At 36.1% G+C, this 16,104-nt stretch overlaps 2 protein-coding genes across 2 annotated transcripts; one reads left to right on the top strand and one right to left on the bottom strand.

The window, feature by feature from the left end:
- Window positions 1–1,171: 1,171 nt before the first annotated feature.
- On the bottom strand, window positions 1,172–6,152 carry LOC143533720 (oligoribonuclease-like). Its single transcript, XM_077028404.1, has 8 exons — window positions 6,136–6,152; window positions 3,156–3,220; window positions 2,991–3,067; window positions 2,259–2,340; window positions 1,830–1,885; window positions 1,632–1,718; window positions 1,449–1,539; window positions 1,172–1,290 (listed from the first exon to the last, which is right to left on the bottom strand). The coding sequence occupies exons 2-8, from the start codon at window positions 3,208–3,210 to the stop codon at window positions 1,172–1,174; spliced, it is 567 nt and encodes a 188-aa protein (XP_076884519.1). The 5' UTR covers window positions 3,211–3,220; window positions 6,136–6,152.
- Window positions 6,153–12,448: 6,296 nt separating this feature from the next.
- Window positions 12,449–15,178, top strand: LOC143533719 (mitochondrial import receptor subunit TOM40-1-like). Its single transcript, XM_077028403.1, has 11 exons — window positions 12,449–12,569; window positions 13,354–13,435; window positions 13,530–13,629; window positions 13,712–13,807; window positions 13,894–13,944; window positions 14,006–14,071; window positions 14,162–14,263; window positions 14,342–14,410; window positions 14,485–14,568; window positions 14,659–14,754; window positions 14,910–15,178. Exons 1-11 carry the CDS (start codon window positions 12,449–12,451, stop codon window positions 14,964–14,966), a joined length of 924 nt encoding a protein of 307 aa, XP_076884518.1. The 3' UTR covers window positions 14,967–15,178.
- The last annotated feature ends 926 nt before the right edge of the window (window positions 15,179–16,104 follow it).

Below are 16,104 nucleotides of genomic sequence, written 5' to 3'. Positions count from 1 at the left end.
TGCCCTTCTTACACTATTTGCACCTCTCTCTTCAATCCACTGCACAAACCACCATCGTCGTGTGCCAACCGCCACCCCTAGAAGGCTTTTTTTTCGGTTCAAGCTCGACTCATTTACTGAACAGTGCTTGACCTTGGCTCGTTTCAAGCTAGTTCTAAAGCTTGAACTTGCCTCGTGATTTTTTTTGGGGGGGGAGTGGGGGGAGGTGCTCGACTCATTTATTATTTGCTAATTAATTTACATAGGCTCTAAATATTTTATATATTTTAAGAAAAACCTTAAGTGAGTCTAAACTCAACTTGAGCTCATGTAGTATCTTAAATGAGCCAAAGTTTTGCTTGAGCTCAGTTGTGCAGTGTGAAATTAATGCATATAAATACAAAATATGTAAAATTTAAAAATACACAAGGCTTATTAACGCTTGAAGAGCCGAAGCGAGCATCCTATACTGCTCGAGCTTGGGCCGAATAACTAAAAGAACTTTATTTGAAGTTCGGCTAAAAAGTCTCAACTTGTTTTAAGCTTTTTATCGATCCAAGATCAAGTAGCTCTCGAGTGGTATGACTCGAGCTTGAACTCAATTATCCGTTGTTGAAATGTTAGATTATAGTTCATGAGTTAACAACTTAGCATAGCCATATGATGGTTATATATAGAATTCACGATTCAGATTTAACTATGCGTACATAGGTGTTCATCAGTTTGGTTTTCAGTTTATTCGGTTTGAGATTGCAGCTTAATTCTTTGATTTTGATTATATTCTGCGCTTCTATATTCATTGACCTGTAAATATAAGATTCAAACATTCTTGTGATATAGTTCCGTTGAGTTATTTGTAAAACTCAACAGATTATCGTATGTTTCTCGGTAGTTTAGTTAAGGATAAGACGAAGTGTTGGATAGTGTATAATCTATGCCCAAAGTTAAAGTTAGATCAATTAATCTATATGGGTTAAGTTTACACAACTAAAAATCTTTATCAAATATAGATTTAACAATTTACAATAAAAACCAACTTTGAAAGTGATGAAAGACTAGTAACTTTAAAATACTACAAGCATTTATTGAAAGTTTGAAAAAACAGTGACAAAACCCATGGTGTCTAGTGTATAACTTAAAAGAGTGACAAAACTAATACATGGTGTCTGGTGTCTACATTCAGCATTACCTCTTAAGACTTTGGTGACTTAGATGCATGTTCCTTGTAATATTTGAGCTCGGTTATACTTTCTTTGATCTCATCCAATATGGCTCTATGCTTCTTATTCTTTTTAGGAGCCTTTTTATCATCTGCAAGCCAAAACGGAACTAAACAAAATCAAATCAAACAAACCCGAGTAAACAAAGAAATTTTAACCAGTTTATTTAAACATGTCAATTTGCGTTATATTTTATTAATATTAACGCGTTTGATGGCTAAAGCCAACAAATATAATTTTAGATAATACCGTCTGGGAACCAATGGCAGCATAAAGCTTTGACACTGCTGACATCAACGAGAACATGAGAGAAAAGACTGGCCAGATTGGGCATGTACTTCTGCAATATGAAAGATTAATATTATGCTGCTTTTATATGAAGATTATACATGATGAATATGAACAACATGACTGGAAAATGGACAATTTTACCTTCAAGAACATAAAATCAACATAAACTGAATTTCCTGCAAGCGAAGGCGTATACGCGCTGACATGTCCCTTCACAAAATCTATAACCTATGGCAATATAAAAAATAAAGCATTCTGATTCAAATAAAAATTGTGAAGGGCCGCTGAAATCGTTAAAGAGTTTTAATTATTTTTTATCATGAACAAGTTTTATCTCACCTGTTCTTCAGCATCTTTCTCACCGATTCTACTTTGTGTCACCTTCTCAGACAACCCTAATGTACAAATTGGCATGTAAATTTAGGACTTAATAGTTTTGGTTACTTGAACCAAAAAAGTACATACACGATAGGTGACAATTTTGACCTGTTTACTTATAAAAGGGTTGGAATTGGGTCGTGGTCTATCTCAAAGTAGTCACAGAAAGAAAAGAAGAAAAAAAAGAGCTAAAGGTCAAGTGAACTGGAATTCGTTTGAAGTCTATTTTTAATGTGTTTCGACCCGTTCTTACAGATGACTTGTTTTGACCGGTTACTCAGCCTACTCATATTGCCGCCTCTAACATATATAAATCATATATGTCCTCCCAATACAGTCGTAGTTGATAATTAAATTAAAAATAATGCATGAGCTAATGGCTAGCCTTACCACTTGCTGCACGATGATCTTGGCACCGTTCTCTAACTTTATCCAGAAAATCTTTCGTTTGATGAATTACCAAATCAGGACCCTAAGCAAAAAAGAGCCTATTTTAGTTCCTGTAACACTAACAGATTGCCTGGTACAGTTGGAAGCATAACGAATTTGTGAAAATACTTAAATCGTTCACTGGAGTTGGAAAATGGGCGGTTGGTATGGGTTTGGTAATGTGTCCAAATGGGTTCGTGTCAAAGCATGTAACTTTTTGTATGAATGGGGTAACGTGTTCGAATGGTTTCGGTTCAAAGCATGTAACATATGGTACAGCTGGAGTAACGGGCCCAAATGGTTTCGGGTCAAAGTATGTAGCTTTTGTACAACTGGAGTAACGGGTCCAAATAGTTTCAGGTCAAAGCATGTGCGGGCGGGGTTAGGGGTGAACTAGAAACAACTTTTGTCGAAAACCTTTTATGAATATTAGTGTGCCAAATAGTATCACGAAAGAAATATATTATTTCTGCAGTAAGCCAGTAGTATTCTAATTTATTTAATACAGAGATTTGGAATGTTTTACGCATAACCCGTCTGACTGTTTCCTTTTTAGTTTTTTCGTGTTACCAAAATTAAAAATTAAGGATCAAACATAACCCAAATGGATCCGTTTATAAGTAAACGGGTCAAAATTTCCACATCTATGGCTCACAGTTACGGGTCAAAAAGACAGACAACCCATCACCTTACCTCTACCGATCTCCTTAATTTACCATCTGTAATGACGCAAGCAATCGCCAGTATTCTGTCCACTTCAGCATTCAAACCTGCACAGATGTTATAAAGCATCCATCTTGTATAACAGTAAAACATTCATATCTACTGCAAGAATAAACATCATAAGTAAATGATTACCAGTCAGTTTTAATTTAATCCATGCAAGTGGCAACTTGTAGTATGTCTTGACCATGTGTGCTTTTCTCTAGCAATAAAACTCTGATGTTAACCATCATATAATACAATTTCAACTCAAATTCCAAAATTACTTTTCTTTTGACAGTCTTTATGATAACAGTTGTTTTATCAAAATTTTAATGACTTCTTTTATGTTATAAAAAAGAGCAGTGTTTACAGTTGACATAGAAATAAGCAAATCAAAGTGGCGAGGGTTTATCCGTTCATAAATCACTAGCAAATTTAATGAAGCAGAGAGGAAGAGAGTACCTTCAAACAGGAATTGGGTGGGAAATTAGGAGCTTCCCAACCGTTGATTTTGGGCCAATTTGCTGCAAAATGATCAAATCTTTAATGGCTTGGTTATACAAACAACTGGAAATGGGAAGGTTATTCAAACACCATGACATCGTATAGGAGCGGAGTCAATCATTTTCGGTAAGGAGTAGGAGTGTTAGGTTTTGCTCATTTGAACTGTATAGCCCCGGACTATAGGACTCGTATAAAGTCTGTTTGACTAGTATAGGTGTTTTTTTGATTTTTTTTACTTTAAGATTACTTTAATACTATAAAATATTAAAAATAACAACTGAGTTGGTTATAAAACAGAAACACGTAATTTAAAAATAAATATTTTGCTCCATACATAACAACCTACCAACAACATGAACGTTTCGGGGTAACGGCGTTTTAAATGTGGTCATGCGATCCATTTTGGTTGACACCTATATGAGTTATCTAAGCTTTTGAAATACAATTGCTATAAAAATAATTTCATTGTTGATGTAGATGTTTTGACTCGTGTTAACTCATCTTTTGAAATATAGCCTTTATAAAATTATAATCGTTCAATGTCTTATTTAAAGATTTTATCTTGAGTTTTTTACTATAAATAATGACGCTTGTAAAAGAAAAACTTCTTAAACATAAATAAGGAAAGTTACAATAAATATACGCAATAATCAACTAAACAACCAAACAAACATGTAATCATAAGGACCAAAACATAATATAGAAAACATAAGGTCCACATAAGGTCCAAAGCATAAAGTCCAAAATACATCAACATCTAAACACTCGATAATAAAATAACGACTATTGTGGTGGGGGCTCCTATGCCTCTTGCGACGGTGAACCAAGTATGCCCGACTGTGTTGGAACTATACGACCCTCCTCCCTCGCCCGCGTAATCATCCACTTCATCATCCACGCGACCCTAGCATATGTAAGGCGAGTGGTAGCAACAAGCTCACGTAACGTATCATTCAAACGTATTGGGATCGACGGCACTGGTCTAATCATATGATGGCGTGGCGCCGGGTGCTCGAGCTCTGGCTCTCGCACCGCAATGAAACAAATCTGCCTCCCAACCTTCTTAGTGATCTTCATCATCCCACATGTCCGCTTACCGGTCAGATTCTGCTCGTATTTCTTTGTCATCGAACACTTGATGCGATTCTGAAAACAATCGAGCCCATAGCAAGGGTCGTGAAATAGGCGATGCATGCAATCGAGGACTCCTCCCTAAACTGGTATATGGTAGCAAAGTATGAGGCAATGCAATGCGCTAGGTTGCACCTAGCAGGTGCAAGCAGATAATGCAAGAAGAACATATCAGTCTGCGTGACCCACTTTTGGCCACCCCCTGGCAACCATATACGCAATAACCTTATGGAGATATCGGTACATCGGGCCTTTTAAAGCACTAGCCCTATCCTTATTACCGAAAGCCTTTGAACCATATTCCCCATTACCAATATGATGCCACCAACCTGGCAACTCTTCTTGGGTAGCCTCTGTACGAGCATACAAGAATAAATCAGTCATCGTCTCCTCTTCGGTGTAGAACCCAAGTGTAACCGCAAATCGTGGTAGAGTAAGGTCAAACACTCTACCACACAACTAAAAGTATACAACAACATCGGTATGAATCGACTCGATCGGTGCTGGATTGAAGTTGAAAGTTGATAAGAACTCTAGTGTAATTTCGCGATACCCGATTGTGTTACTGGCATCAAACATGCTCCTCCAAGGAGTGTCTACCCCGATAAGAGCCTCAACATGGTCTCTTTGAGCTACTTCCTCCAAGAAAAGCCACTCAATAGTGCGTAGATCAACAAAAGACATACGAAGAAACCTAAAAGGTCGATCACGTGCTTCGGTGTTATGGGGAACTAGAGAAAACATGACTATCCAGAAAGTCAGGTAGATCTTTCGGGTAATATCACACGTGGCATCATACACTTGTGTAGCATCGACTTAAGCCTCGTTAGCACCCATGTAAAGTTATCCTCCTTCTCTTTCGATATAAAAGACAACGCAATCGTAGTCGTCTTGCCGGTCGAAGTTACACCAGCGATTTGTACAAGCGAAAACTTGTATTCGTTTTAGTTGTACATCGTGTCAATAATCAACATGTGAGGAAAGCACGAAACATCATGTAGGACGTTGGATGCATAAAGAATAAATCCTCCATGGCATTGGTGGATGAATTTTTGCGAAAATCGTGGGTATAACATTTTTCACCCAAAAGTCGTAAAAGAACCTCGATGTTACTTTCGCCTTGGAAGATCTCCTTACGTACCTTATATGTTTCATTATGCACGGTTCGGAGCGAGGACACATTTGTCTCGTCCTCCCCCTGTATAAAATTTAAAATGTCATGCGGCACCAATTTATTTCGATACATGTTTATCACCATAGTTTTCTGATCATCAGTCAACCTCATAGCGTATGGATGACCCTCCATATGTTGAGCGAGTTCATGGTTGTGGTGACCATGGCTCACCCGTAATGTCCAACCGTTGTATTCATTCTGGTATTTGCCAGCTAACTGAAACGGACAATTAGTTTTTCTTGTACCTGAACGTCTAACTTTCGTAGTTGACTTGTATACTCTACCGCGATCACACTTAAGAAATATTTTTATCGCATCCCCCGCGGTTTTGTTCTTTGTTCTTTCGATGACTACGACGACACCGTTCTCCCGACCTATTTTTTGAGCCCAGTTTTTCAATTCATCAAAAGATATAAATATCTATAATGAAAATTATTTGTTATCAAAGGTAGTGTATACGATTGAAAAAATAGTTAGATAATAATACTTTATGATTTTACCTTATCGGTTGAAAAAATGGATATGTTGCTTGAATTTTCACCACCGGTAACTTCATAATTTCACAATCGATAACTCCATAATTTTCGCCACCGGTAGCTTCACAATTTTCATCACCGGCAACTTCATAATTTTCACCACCGGCAACTCCATAATTTCTACTAAAATTACTTTTCTTGATAATTATTGTCAAAGATCGTTGTGAAAAACTCCATTTGTTTAAAACTTACAAAACTAAAACATGATCTAGATAGTATGAGAAAAGAGACTAAGAAAGAACAAGAATGATAAAAATTGAAAAACTTAAAACACGTATTTATATTATTTTCACTAGATTCTTAAATCACACTATTACAATTAGTCAAACAACTTTTTATAGAAAATCATAAATCATCATGCAAATCTATCATGTTTTAGACTTATATCTCACTACTACAATCAGCCAAACAAATTTTGGTATAATCTTACAAAGCAACACACAAACCTTACACGGTTAGAGCAAGAAAAGTTGATACCTGGTCTGTACGGGTCATATACCATCTATATGGCTCGTATAGACCAGAAATTATTCTAAATATCTGGTCTAAGTACAGGCTGACATGCTGTTCATATGAGTCGTATAGACCCTATATGGCTCGTATAGGTCAGACGAGTTAAGCGGGCTATACAAGCTAGAAAATCTATGTGGCGCGTATAGGGTCAATACGGCTCGTATAGACTGCAAAAAGTTGCCACACTGTCAACTCCGTATGCATGTCAATAAATTAGGGCTATACGACTCACATAGGCCCTATACGAGCCGCACATATTTATTTACACACCAGGGGGCTGGTGTTTGAATATAACTACCCATCTTTAATATGGATATATATTTTTTCAAATATATGTTATATAATGATTTTTTATATAAAAATTAAACTTATGTAAGAAAATGTCACACATATAATAAAGTTTTTTTATAAACTAATTTTTTTTAAAAACATTTTTATAACCAAAATTCATGTAAGTATTAGAAAAAAATATCAAATTAGATCACCTTTAATCATTTTATAACCAAATTTACGTAAATTGTTTGTTATATCATTTTAAAATTTTCAGATTTATGTAGAGTTTTAAATCAATTCAATTAAGTAAGTTTACAATTTAACATACTAATGGTTCAGTTTGGTTCGGTCTAAGAGTTCAACGGTTTGATTTTCGTTTACGAAAATCAAAAACCGTTACTAACAGTTTGGTTCTCGGTTTGATTAAAAAATCGCAAAAGCCGGACCGTGAACACCCCTACCCCTAATGGACTCTCCTACTCATGTAACTTTTTCTTTATAATGTATATCAGAAGTTACTTCTATTGACCACTAATACGTGTATTTTGTATGATTGAGACATCGACTTCTTAGATTGAAATAAGACGTCTTACCACCATGATATCATTTTGGGACCTAAGATTAGATTACAGGGGGCTAATCAAGCAACTATAACGTTAAATTTATACTTAATTTCGATTATGTTCTTTACCTGCTAATGTGTCTTTTTATTGATAAGAGTAACCCACATTTATGGTTGTTTCACCTAATTCTCCATTGCATACATGGGTAAATACTACATACCCGCCCTCCAATTTTCTATTATTACTATATATATGTGTAGTAAAACTATCTTTTCGCAATGTCTAATTTCTCACAAAGAGTTCTTTACACACTAAATAGCACTGTATTTAGGATAGATGATCATTAAACGCATTTAATACTGATAAAGACAATAACAAGCAAAAATTAGCCAAAAAAAGGTTTAAAATAGATTTTTGGTTGTGATTCTCTATTTAAAAAAAACCGTATAAGATATTATAATAATGAGTATGCTATACACCTCACATATTCAAAATGAATGTAGAGATTAAAATATAACCCTAGGCCAAACTTGACTTATAAATCCGTCAAGTTCGCCTTACATAAGACTGGCTAACATTGCTAAGTTCGCAAGCTAATATGTTTGCTCAAGCCCATTTCAATCTCAAACCCAAACTAAACGTAAATGACACAAACACAATGTATGAATTTTAGGCCCGATTACAAACAATCAACTATTAAACCATTGTCACTGAGATGCACAACAGTCCCTAACTCTAGTCTTCGTTTACTCGTTGTGGTTTCCGTTTGTTCATTTGAAAAATGCCGTTTCTGTTTTTAGTATGTTGGGCTAGCAGCGAATGGTGAGTTTTTTTTTACCTGAACGAAGTTATCTGAAACTCGTAGGATAATTAATAGGCGAGCCTGTTATTCTAGTCTTCATTTACTAGTTGTGGTTTCCATATGCTTGTTTGAAATGTGTCGCCTCCGTTTTCACCGAAGGGAGCTAATCACAACTAGTGGCATTTTTTTTCACTGAACGGAGCTATCAGGAACTCGTGAGATGATTAAGAAGTTGAGTCACTCATTCTAGTATACTTTTACTCGTTATGGTTTCCATTTGTTTATTTGTCCTTTCATTTGTTCATTTGAATATCGCTTCTATTTTCACTGAACGGAGCGAGCAACAACTGGTGGGCTTTTGTTTTCACTGAACGAGGCTATCAGGGACTCGTGAGATGATTAAAGAGATGAGTCCCTCATTCTAGTATACTTTTACTCGTGGTTTCCTTTTGTTCGTTTGGCCTTCCATTGGTTTGTTTGAAAAGTGTTGCTTCCGTAACCGCTTCACTAAATGGGGATATCCTCGTTCAGTGAAAAAAGAAGCGACAATCTTTAAACGAACAAATGGAAAACCATACCATAGCGAACCGCACCACCCATAACCTAATTTGGCTTAATAATAATATCTAAACGGCTGAGCCGATAGTAAGCCGACTTTTGTTTGCAAGGGTTTTGTAAAGAAAGTGGTACAAGTAGAGGTGCACAAATCGGTTTTTTTAAAAAAACCGGTTCGGTTATTAACCGGACCGGTTTTTTTTTGCCCGGAAAAAAACCGGTTCGGTTAATAACCGGTTTTTGTATGTCAAAACCCTAACCGGTCTAACCGGTTAGAACCGGTTAATAAATCGGTTTTTTTATTAACCGGTTTTTTAATAACCGGTTTTTAGGTTAACCGGTTTTTTTTTTTTTTTTTAAATAACCATTATTTTTTCACAGTATAAACAAACCGGTAACTACAAGGCAAACCGGTAACTACAAGGCAAAACGGACTGACCGAAGCCATTCTTTGCTTTCGTTGTTAGGGTTCTTTGCTTAGAAGATTAAAAACACATAACTTTCATTTATAGTTTTTACATTAAAAATACAAACATTAAATCGTTATCGCATATTCGTAACTCAAAAATACAAACATTAAAGAATGCTTAGACACGATTACATGAACAACTTGCTGTTTCTTACTCATTATTTGCCTCCATGTTTGCTGTTTCTTTAACTAATTTTCTTCGCTACCCGATCCCGAGCTATTCCTTAGGTAATCGTAGTACGCGGCTTCTTCATCGGTCATTGGTTGAGTGTGTCCTTGATTGACCTCGTCTTCATACAAGCCCGCCTCATACTCCATTTCCCCCTCGAGTGAGCGTTGATGTTGTGCCCTATCTAAAGAGTCCAAGTAATCCTTGTAGCAAATCGACATCTCTATAGCTGGTGGAGTGAGTCGAGTCCTCCTAATCGATATAACCCTGCCAGAAACAGAAAAAGCAGACTCCGAAGCTACCGTGGAAGCTTGGACCGTTAGTAAATCTTTGGCCATGGCGGCGAGGATCGGAAACTCATCCTCCTTACATCTCCAACAAGCCAGCAAATCAAGACTTCTAAATTCATCCGGAGTCATGTGTTTCACAAAGTTGGTACCACCATACCTTCCAAGTTCACTGCTTGGGGTGTTTACCTTTTGACGTTTACCGGCGTCTTCCCAAATCATGTAGTACATCCCCATTTCAAGGTCGGTTTGGGATTGGGATTGGGCAACAGCTCTTAACGAGTCATGAATTTGGGAAGACGACCCGTATTTTGTAAGGTAAACATCATACATGTTTGACAAGGTGGTGTTGAAAGCATTCTTTAAAGTTTGGCTATAATAGGGGTTTTGATCGTCGTTTAACTCTAGCTCATCACAAATTTTTTCTATTAAAGCTTCAACACCACCAACATTGATGCAAGGGTTTAACGCAGCAGCACATGTCAAAACAGCGGGTAGTTCTTGAAAATATTTTCTAAATTTTTCTTTCATTTTTACACCCATATCAAAATAAGGTGCACCCCTACAATGAAGTTCACTCAACTTTGTGCACATGACAGCAATTTTTGGTAAAGCAATGGGGCTTGTTGGATAGTAAACCCCGGATAAACTAGTTGTGCAAGATTTAAAAATTTGAAGGACCTCCATAACGATCTCAATCAATAACCAGTTTCTAGGATCGTACGGTGCACATTTACCCCTACTTGACAAAATTTGATGAAACGCAATTAATGATTCTTTTTGTTGGATGGCTTTCTCAAACATATCACAAGTCGAGTTCCATCTTGTTGGACAATCCCAATTTGGCCCCAACCATTGACAATTAGCTTCTACACAAAATTTTTTGTATCTTGAAAATGTTTTATTGTTGCTAAAAACATCTCGTAACATTCTTTTAAAATTGTTTCTTTGCGTTTCGATCACGTTTAACCCATCTTGCACGGCCAAGTTGATAATATGTGCAATGCATCGGCTATGAAAAAACGCTCCATCACAAATAGGTTTATACTTTAATTTTAAATGGCCAACCGCGGCCGTATTGTTGGACGCGTTATCAAACGAAATTGAAAAGATTTTATGTTCAATCTTGTATTGTCGAATGACTTTATCCAAGAGTTTAAAAATATTTCTACCCGTGTGCGGGTAATCAAACAATTGAAACGCAACGGTTCGTTTCATCATTTGCCACGACTCGGGGTCAACCCAATGAGCCGTCACACAAATGTATGAGTCGGGCGAACCATGAGGTACCGACCACACATCCGTTGTTAAGTTTACACCAGTTTGTAAGTTTGAAAAGTATGAAATTAGTTCGGATTTAGCGTTTTTCCATGCTTTAAGACAATCTCTTCTAAGGGTCGAACGACTTACGTGTTGGTAGCGTGGTTGAACATACTTTTGCATCATCTCCGTGAATTGAGGGTTGTCGAAGTGGTTGAAAGGAAGTGTTTGTTGAATCACAAAGTTTGAAAACTTTTGACGTACCGCTTCAAGGTCGTACGTAAACACCGCTCCTTGATTCGTCATCTCCGGCTGCGAACTACTTCCCGATTCGTCCTTCAAGGCCTTGCAAAAGGGCCTTTGTACATGCGCTTTTAAAGTGGAGTTTGCATCTTTGCCATAAAACTTCAAACAATGTTTGCATCGAGCTTTTTGGCTACCGTTAGACATTTCGCATAGGTCGAAATGTTGCCAAACATCTTGGTTTCGTTTCATGGGGATGACCCGAACGACTGTTTCTCCCGTGTTCGAGGCACCCATGTTGACGAATGAAGCAGCACTTTGGGAGGCCATGATAATCGACTATGAAATAAGAGCGTATGGAGTGGTAATGTGGTATAATTGAGCGTGAGATAACAAAATAATCGCGTATGAAATAAACGTTTAGAGCGTTTGGAGTTGTATAATCGAGTGTGATCTAACCAATACCCAACCTAAACTATATATAGATGTTTGTGGGGGTAAAATGGTAAAAAAAAAAAAACGGTCAAAAAAAAAACGGCCATATAGCCGTTATACAACGGTAAAAAACCGGTTTTTAACCGGTTAACCGGTTATGGAAAAATCGGTTAACCGGTTTTTTCACAACGGTCAAAAACCGGTTTATAAAAAAACCGGTTATTAAAAAAAACCGGTTTTTTCATTAACCGGTTTGTTAACCGGTTTTGGCTCTAAAACTTGTAACCGAAATACGAACCGGCGGTTTGTAAACCGGTCAAACCGGTTTTTAAAAAACCGGTTTTCGTAAAAACCGGTTTCCGGTTTAAACCGGCAAACCGGTTCCCCAACCGGTTTTTTTGACCATCTCTAGGTACAAGGAGGCGCCTCATCACAAAACCCTTACATCATCACATCAATAGAATACAAGACAAGACAAGACAACACAACACACAGATTATTAAGCTTTCACTCTTGATTACCATAGCAAGCAATGGCAACACATATTCCTCCACCTGCACCGGCGGCGGCTGAACCTACCAAGACGGAGAAAGTCGATTACATGGACCTCCCGTGCCCTATTCCCTACGAAGAAATCCACCGCGAAGCCATGAGTCAGTATCTCCACTATTTTATTTGATTTTGACCTAATTTTTCACTTGTTTGACTTTGTGGCGGCCTCAATTTCTTAAACCCTAGCTCAAAAATGTTATTATTATTATTATGTTATGTAGTAGTGTTTGCTGTGAATGTGGAGTTTCTATTGCGTGATTCATTTAGGGTTATTGTTAGCCGTTTAATTTGCGTATTCAAGAGCAGATCTTATAAACAGCCAGATTCATAATTTGTATTGGAATATTTCGTTTTTATGTTATAAGTTGTTGTGTTGTGACAATTAAAGGTGAGATATAATTGAGAGTTAAAATATGCAGAAAACATGATATTGTTTTGAAGATATACATAAATTATGAAATGCGTATTAGCATTGTTTTTATTGTTATCAGCTTTGTTGTTGACGGTATGATTTTGATTCTGTACATTAATTACCCGTAAAGTAAAATTATAAATCAATTGTTCTGATATATAGTTTTATCTTAATGTTAATTATCTTATATAATCCAAAGCTATTGACGTGTGACAATTAATGTGATATGCTATTGAGAATTAAATCTGCAGAAAACATGATATTCATTACAGGATTTGAAGATACATATGTATTGGCATTGGTTTTATTGTTGTTGACAGTATGATTTTGAGTTAATTTAGACATTATCACAGGATTTGAAGATACATAAGTGATTAATTGTGTATTAGCATTGTGTTTATTGTTATCAGCTTTGTTGTTGACAGTTTGATTTTGACAATAATCTTATATATTAGCATACGTAACATTTGCAGTGTCCTTGAAACCTGAACATTTTGAGGGTATGCGTGTTGATTTTACCAAGGGTCTAAATCAAAAGTTCTCTCTAAGTCACAGGTACACATTGAACTTGTTTTTGAGTTTGTATGAAAATATAAGTATATCTATTTCTTTAATTTAATGATCATGTGTTTTTTTTTCCATTTACCAGTATTGTTATGGGACCTACTGAAGTTCCTTCTCAATCTGCTGAAACAATTAAAATTCCTACTGCAAACTATGAGTTTGGTGCTAACTTTATCGACCCAAAGGTCTGCCTTTAAATATTTACTACTATTGTAATAATTTTTTAAATACTTTTTTTTACTAAAAACTTTCTTTTGTTTGTCAAAGGTGATGCTTTTTGGAAGAATCTTGACTGATGGGCGGTTAAGTGCTCGAGTGAAATGTGACCTGTCTGAGAATCTTACTATGAAGGCTAATGCTCAGGTTTAGTAGTGAATGATATGTAATTGCTAATTAAGTGTTTGTTTTCAAAGTTAATTATACTAAATCTAGCTTGATATTGTTTTCAGCTTACAAATGAGCCTCAGATGTCACATGGAATGTTCAACTTTGACTATAAGGTGCCTTATTTATCTTATTTGACTTTATTTTCTTTATGGTCTAACTTTTTTCTTGATTTAGGGTTCGGATTACAGGACTCAGTTACAGCTAGGAAATGGTGGTTTGATTGGAGCTAGTTACATTCAGGTAAAAGATTTGTACGTCTGTTGTATAGCAGCAGAAATTTAATTACTATAAACTTCAGGTGCTTATAAGGGTGATATATTGTATTTCCAGAGTGTGACACCTCACCTGTCGTTAGGTGGGGAAGTATTTTGGGCTGGTCAGCATAGGAAATCTGGTCTCGGTTATGCTGCTAGATACAACACTGACAAAATGGTAAATTGTGATTTGATCTCTTTACCGTTTTATATCATATTCTTTTGCTTAATATTAATTGGATTTTTTTTCTTGCAGGTTGCATCTGGACAAGTTGCTAGCACTGGAATGGTGGTTCTTGGATATGTTCAGAAAGTGTCTGAAAAGGTAGCCAACTAACTTTTTAATAATTTATCAACCATTGTTAAGTAGGCTTGTTATTCTAATTTTGTTTATCATAGGTTTCTCTGGCAACCGATATGATGTATAATTACATGTCACGAGATGTAACTGCTAGCTTTGGCTATGATTATATACTCCGTCAGGTAATTCAACAAACTTGCGTTGAAATTTAATTTATTATTTTTAACCTTTTTGTAATAATTTTTTTTGTTAAATTGTTTTTATATTTACAGTGTCGTCTTAGAGGAAAGATCGACTCAAATGGTTGCACATCTGCGTTTCTTGAAGAAAGGTTGAATATGGGTCTAAATTTCATTCTGTCTGCTGAGGTTAGTACGTTTGAAGTTTTATTCTAAATTTCATTTTATAAAAATGAGATACGGTATCTAATAGCTAACAAGAATAACAGCCACAATCTTAAATCTAAACAATTTTTGGGACAATTGAAGTTTTATGACACTTTGTTTTGGAATATGTTATGCAGATTGATCACAAGAAGAAAGACTACAAGTTTGGGTTTGGGTTGACTGTTGGAGAATAGATCAAAAAAATATGAGCTCGGATGCAAGGTTTTAGGATTTGAATTTATTTTTGAGTGGCGGTCTGTCATAGCAACTGTGATCTTTATATTTTGTTTTATGATGAATTGATGGACGGTGTTGGTTTTGTACTCGGTTTGAGCAGCATTATTTGTGGCGGATATTTCAGCTGTGCAAACGGCTAAGAGCATTACATAATAGTTGGTTGTCAAAATTTGCAGCTTGGATTTGTAATTCAGTTTGAATTAACAATATAAGTTCAATGTTGTTGAGCTTATATTGTTATAGTCTGATAAAGTTGACAGGCTGACATGATTTTAACTCAATATCAACCTGGCTGTTTTATAAACAGATGAACAAGTAAATCGAACACAGGTCACGTGTTAGGCTGGCTGAGCCTAAGTTTCTCTACTTTTGTGCCGGTTGTTAGTTTTACAAATTGAAAATCATTGCTTCGACGTTCGTAAGTTTTTGCTCAAAATCGGCTCGTTATTTGTGCTGTCTATTATCCAATGATTTAAGCTTACTCCCATATGTCAGAATAACTTAGGTGGAGAAAATAAGCAAACATTGTCAGTGCCTCATTGTTAACCATGCAAGTGGTGGCATGTCATCGTTTTTAGCTAGGCGATAATCAACATCATGTCACAACCCGTCTAGATTTTAGATTTTTAGTTGAAGTTGTTGCATTCAAAATATTTAAGACTGCGCCACAAGGGGCTGATCCGATCATTTGAATATTCGAACAATCCAAACTCGTAACTTGTGAGCTCCCAGTTGTAATTTCTCTTTTAAGCTAATAAAGCTTACTTTAATTTTACAGTCTTGGGTTTTAGCTATAGTCCTTTCAAATCTAATCATTGCTAACGATGGATTAACGGGCTGACTAAGGAGCATCCATGCCATTTTTATAAAAGGACATAATTTTGTGATCAATATAAAACCACTTTTGTAAACAAATAAATAGGAAAAGACAGTATTGTAAATGAAGTTTATTTTTTTCTTTCAAATGACAATTATCAATATTATCCCCTTAAGGCGGTAATGATTTTCATTGTTTACAAAGTTTAAGATATCTAAATTTACGCACATTCATTTTGGAGCGTGTTTCTGTGGTGTAGTGGTTATCACGTTTGCTTT

This window comes from Bidens hawaiensis, unplaced genomic scaffold (assembly GCF_021521415.1).
Source record: "Bidens hawaiensis isolate Kalapana, Puna unplaced genomic scaffold, B.hawaiensis_p1.1 tig00009843_1, whole genome shotgun sequence".
NCBI lineage: Eukaryota > Viridiplantae > Streptophyta > Magnoliopsida > Asterales > Asteraceae > Bidens > Bidens hawaiensis.
Note: the sequence above shows the minus strand (reverse complement) of the source record. Positions and strands in the feature narration are given on the sequence as shown.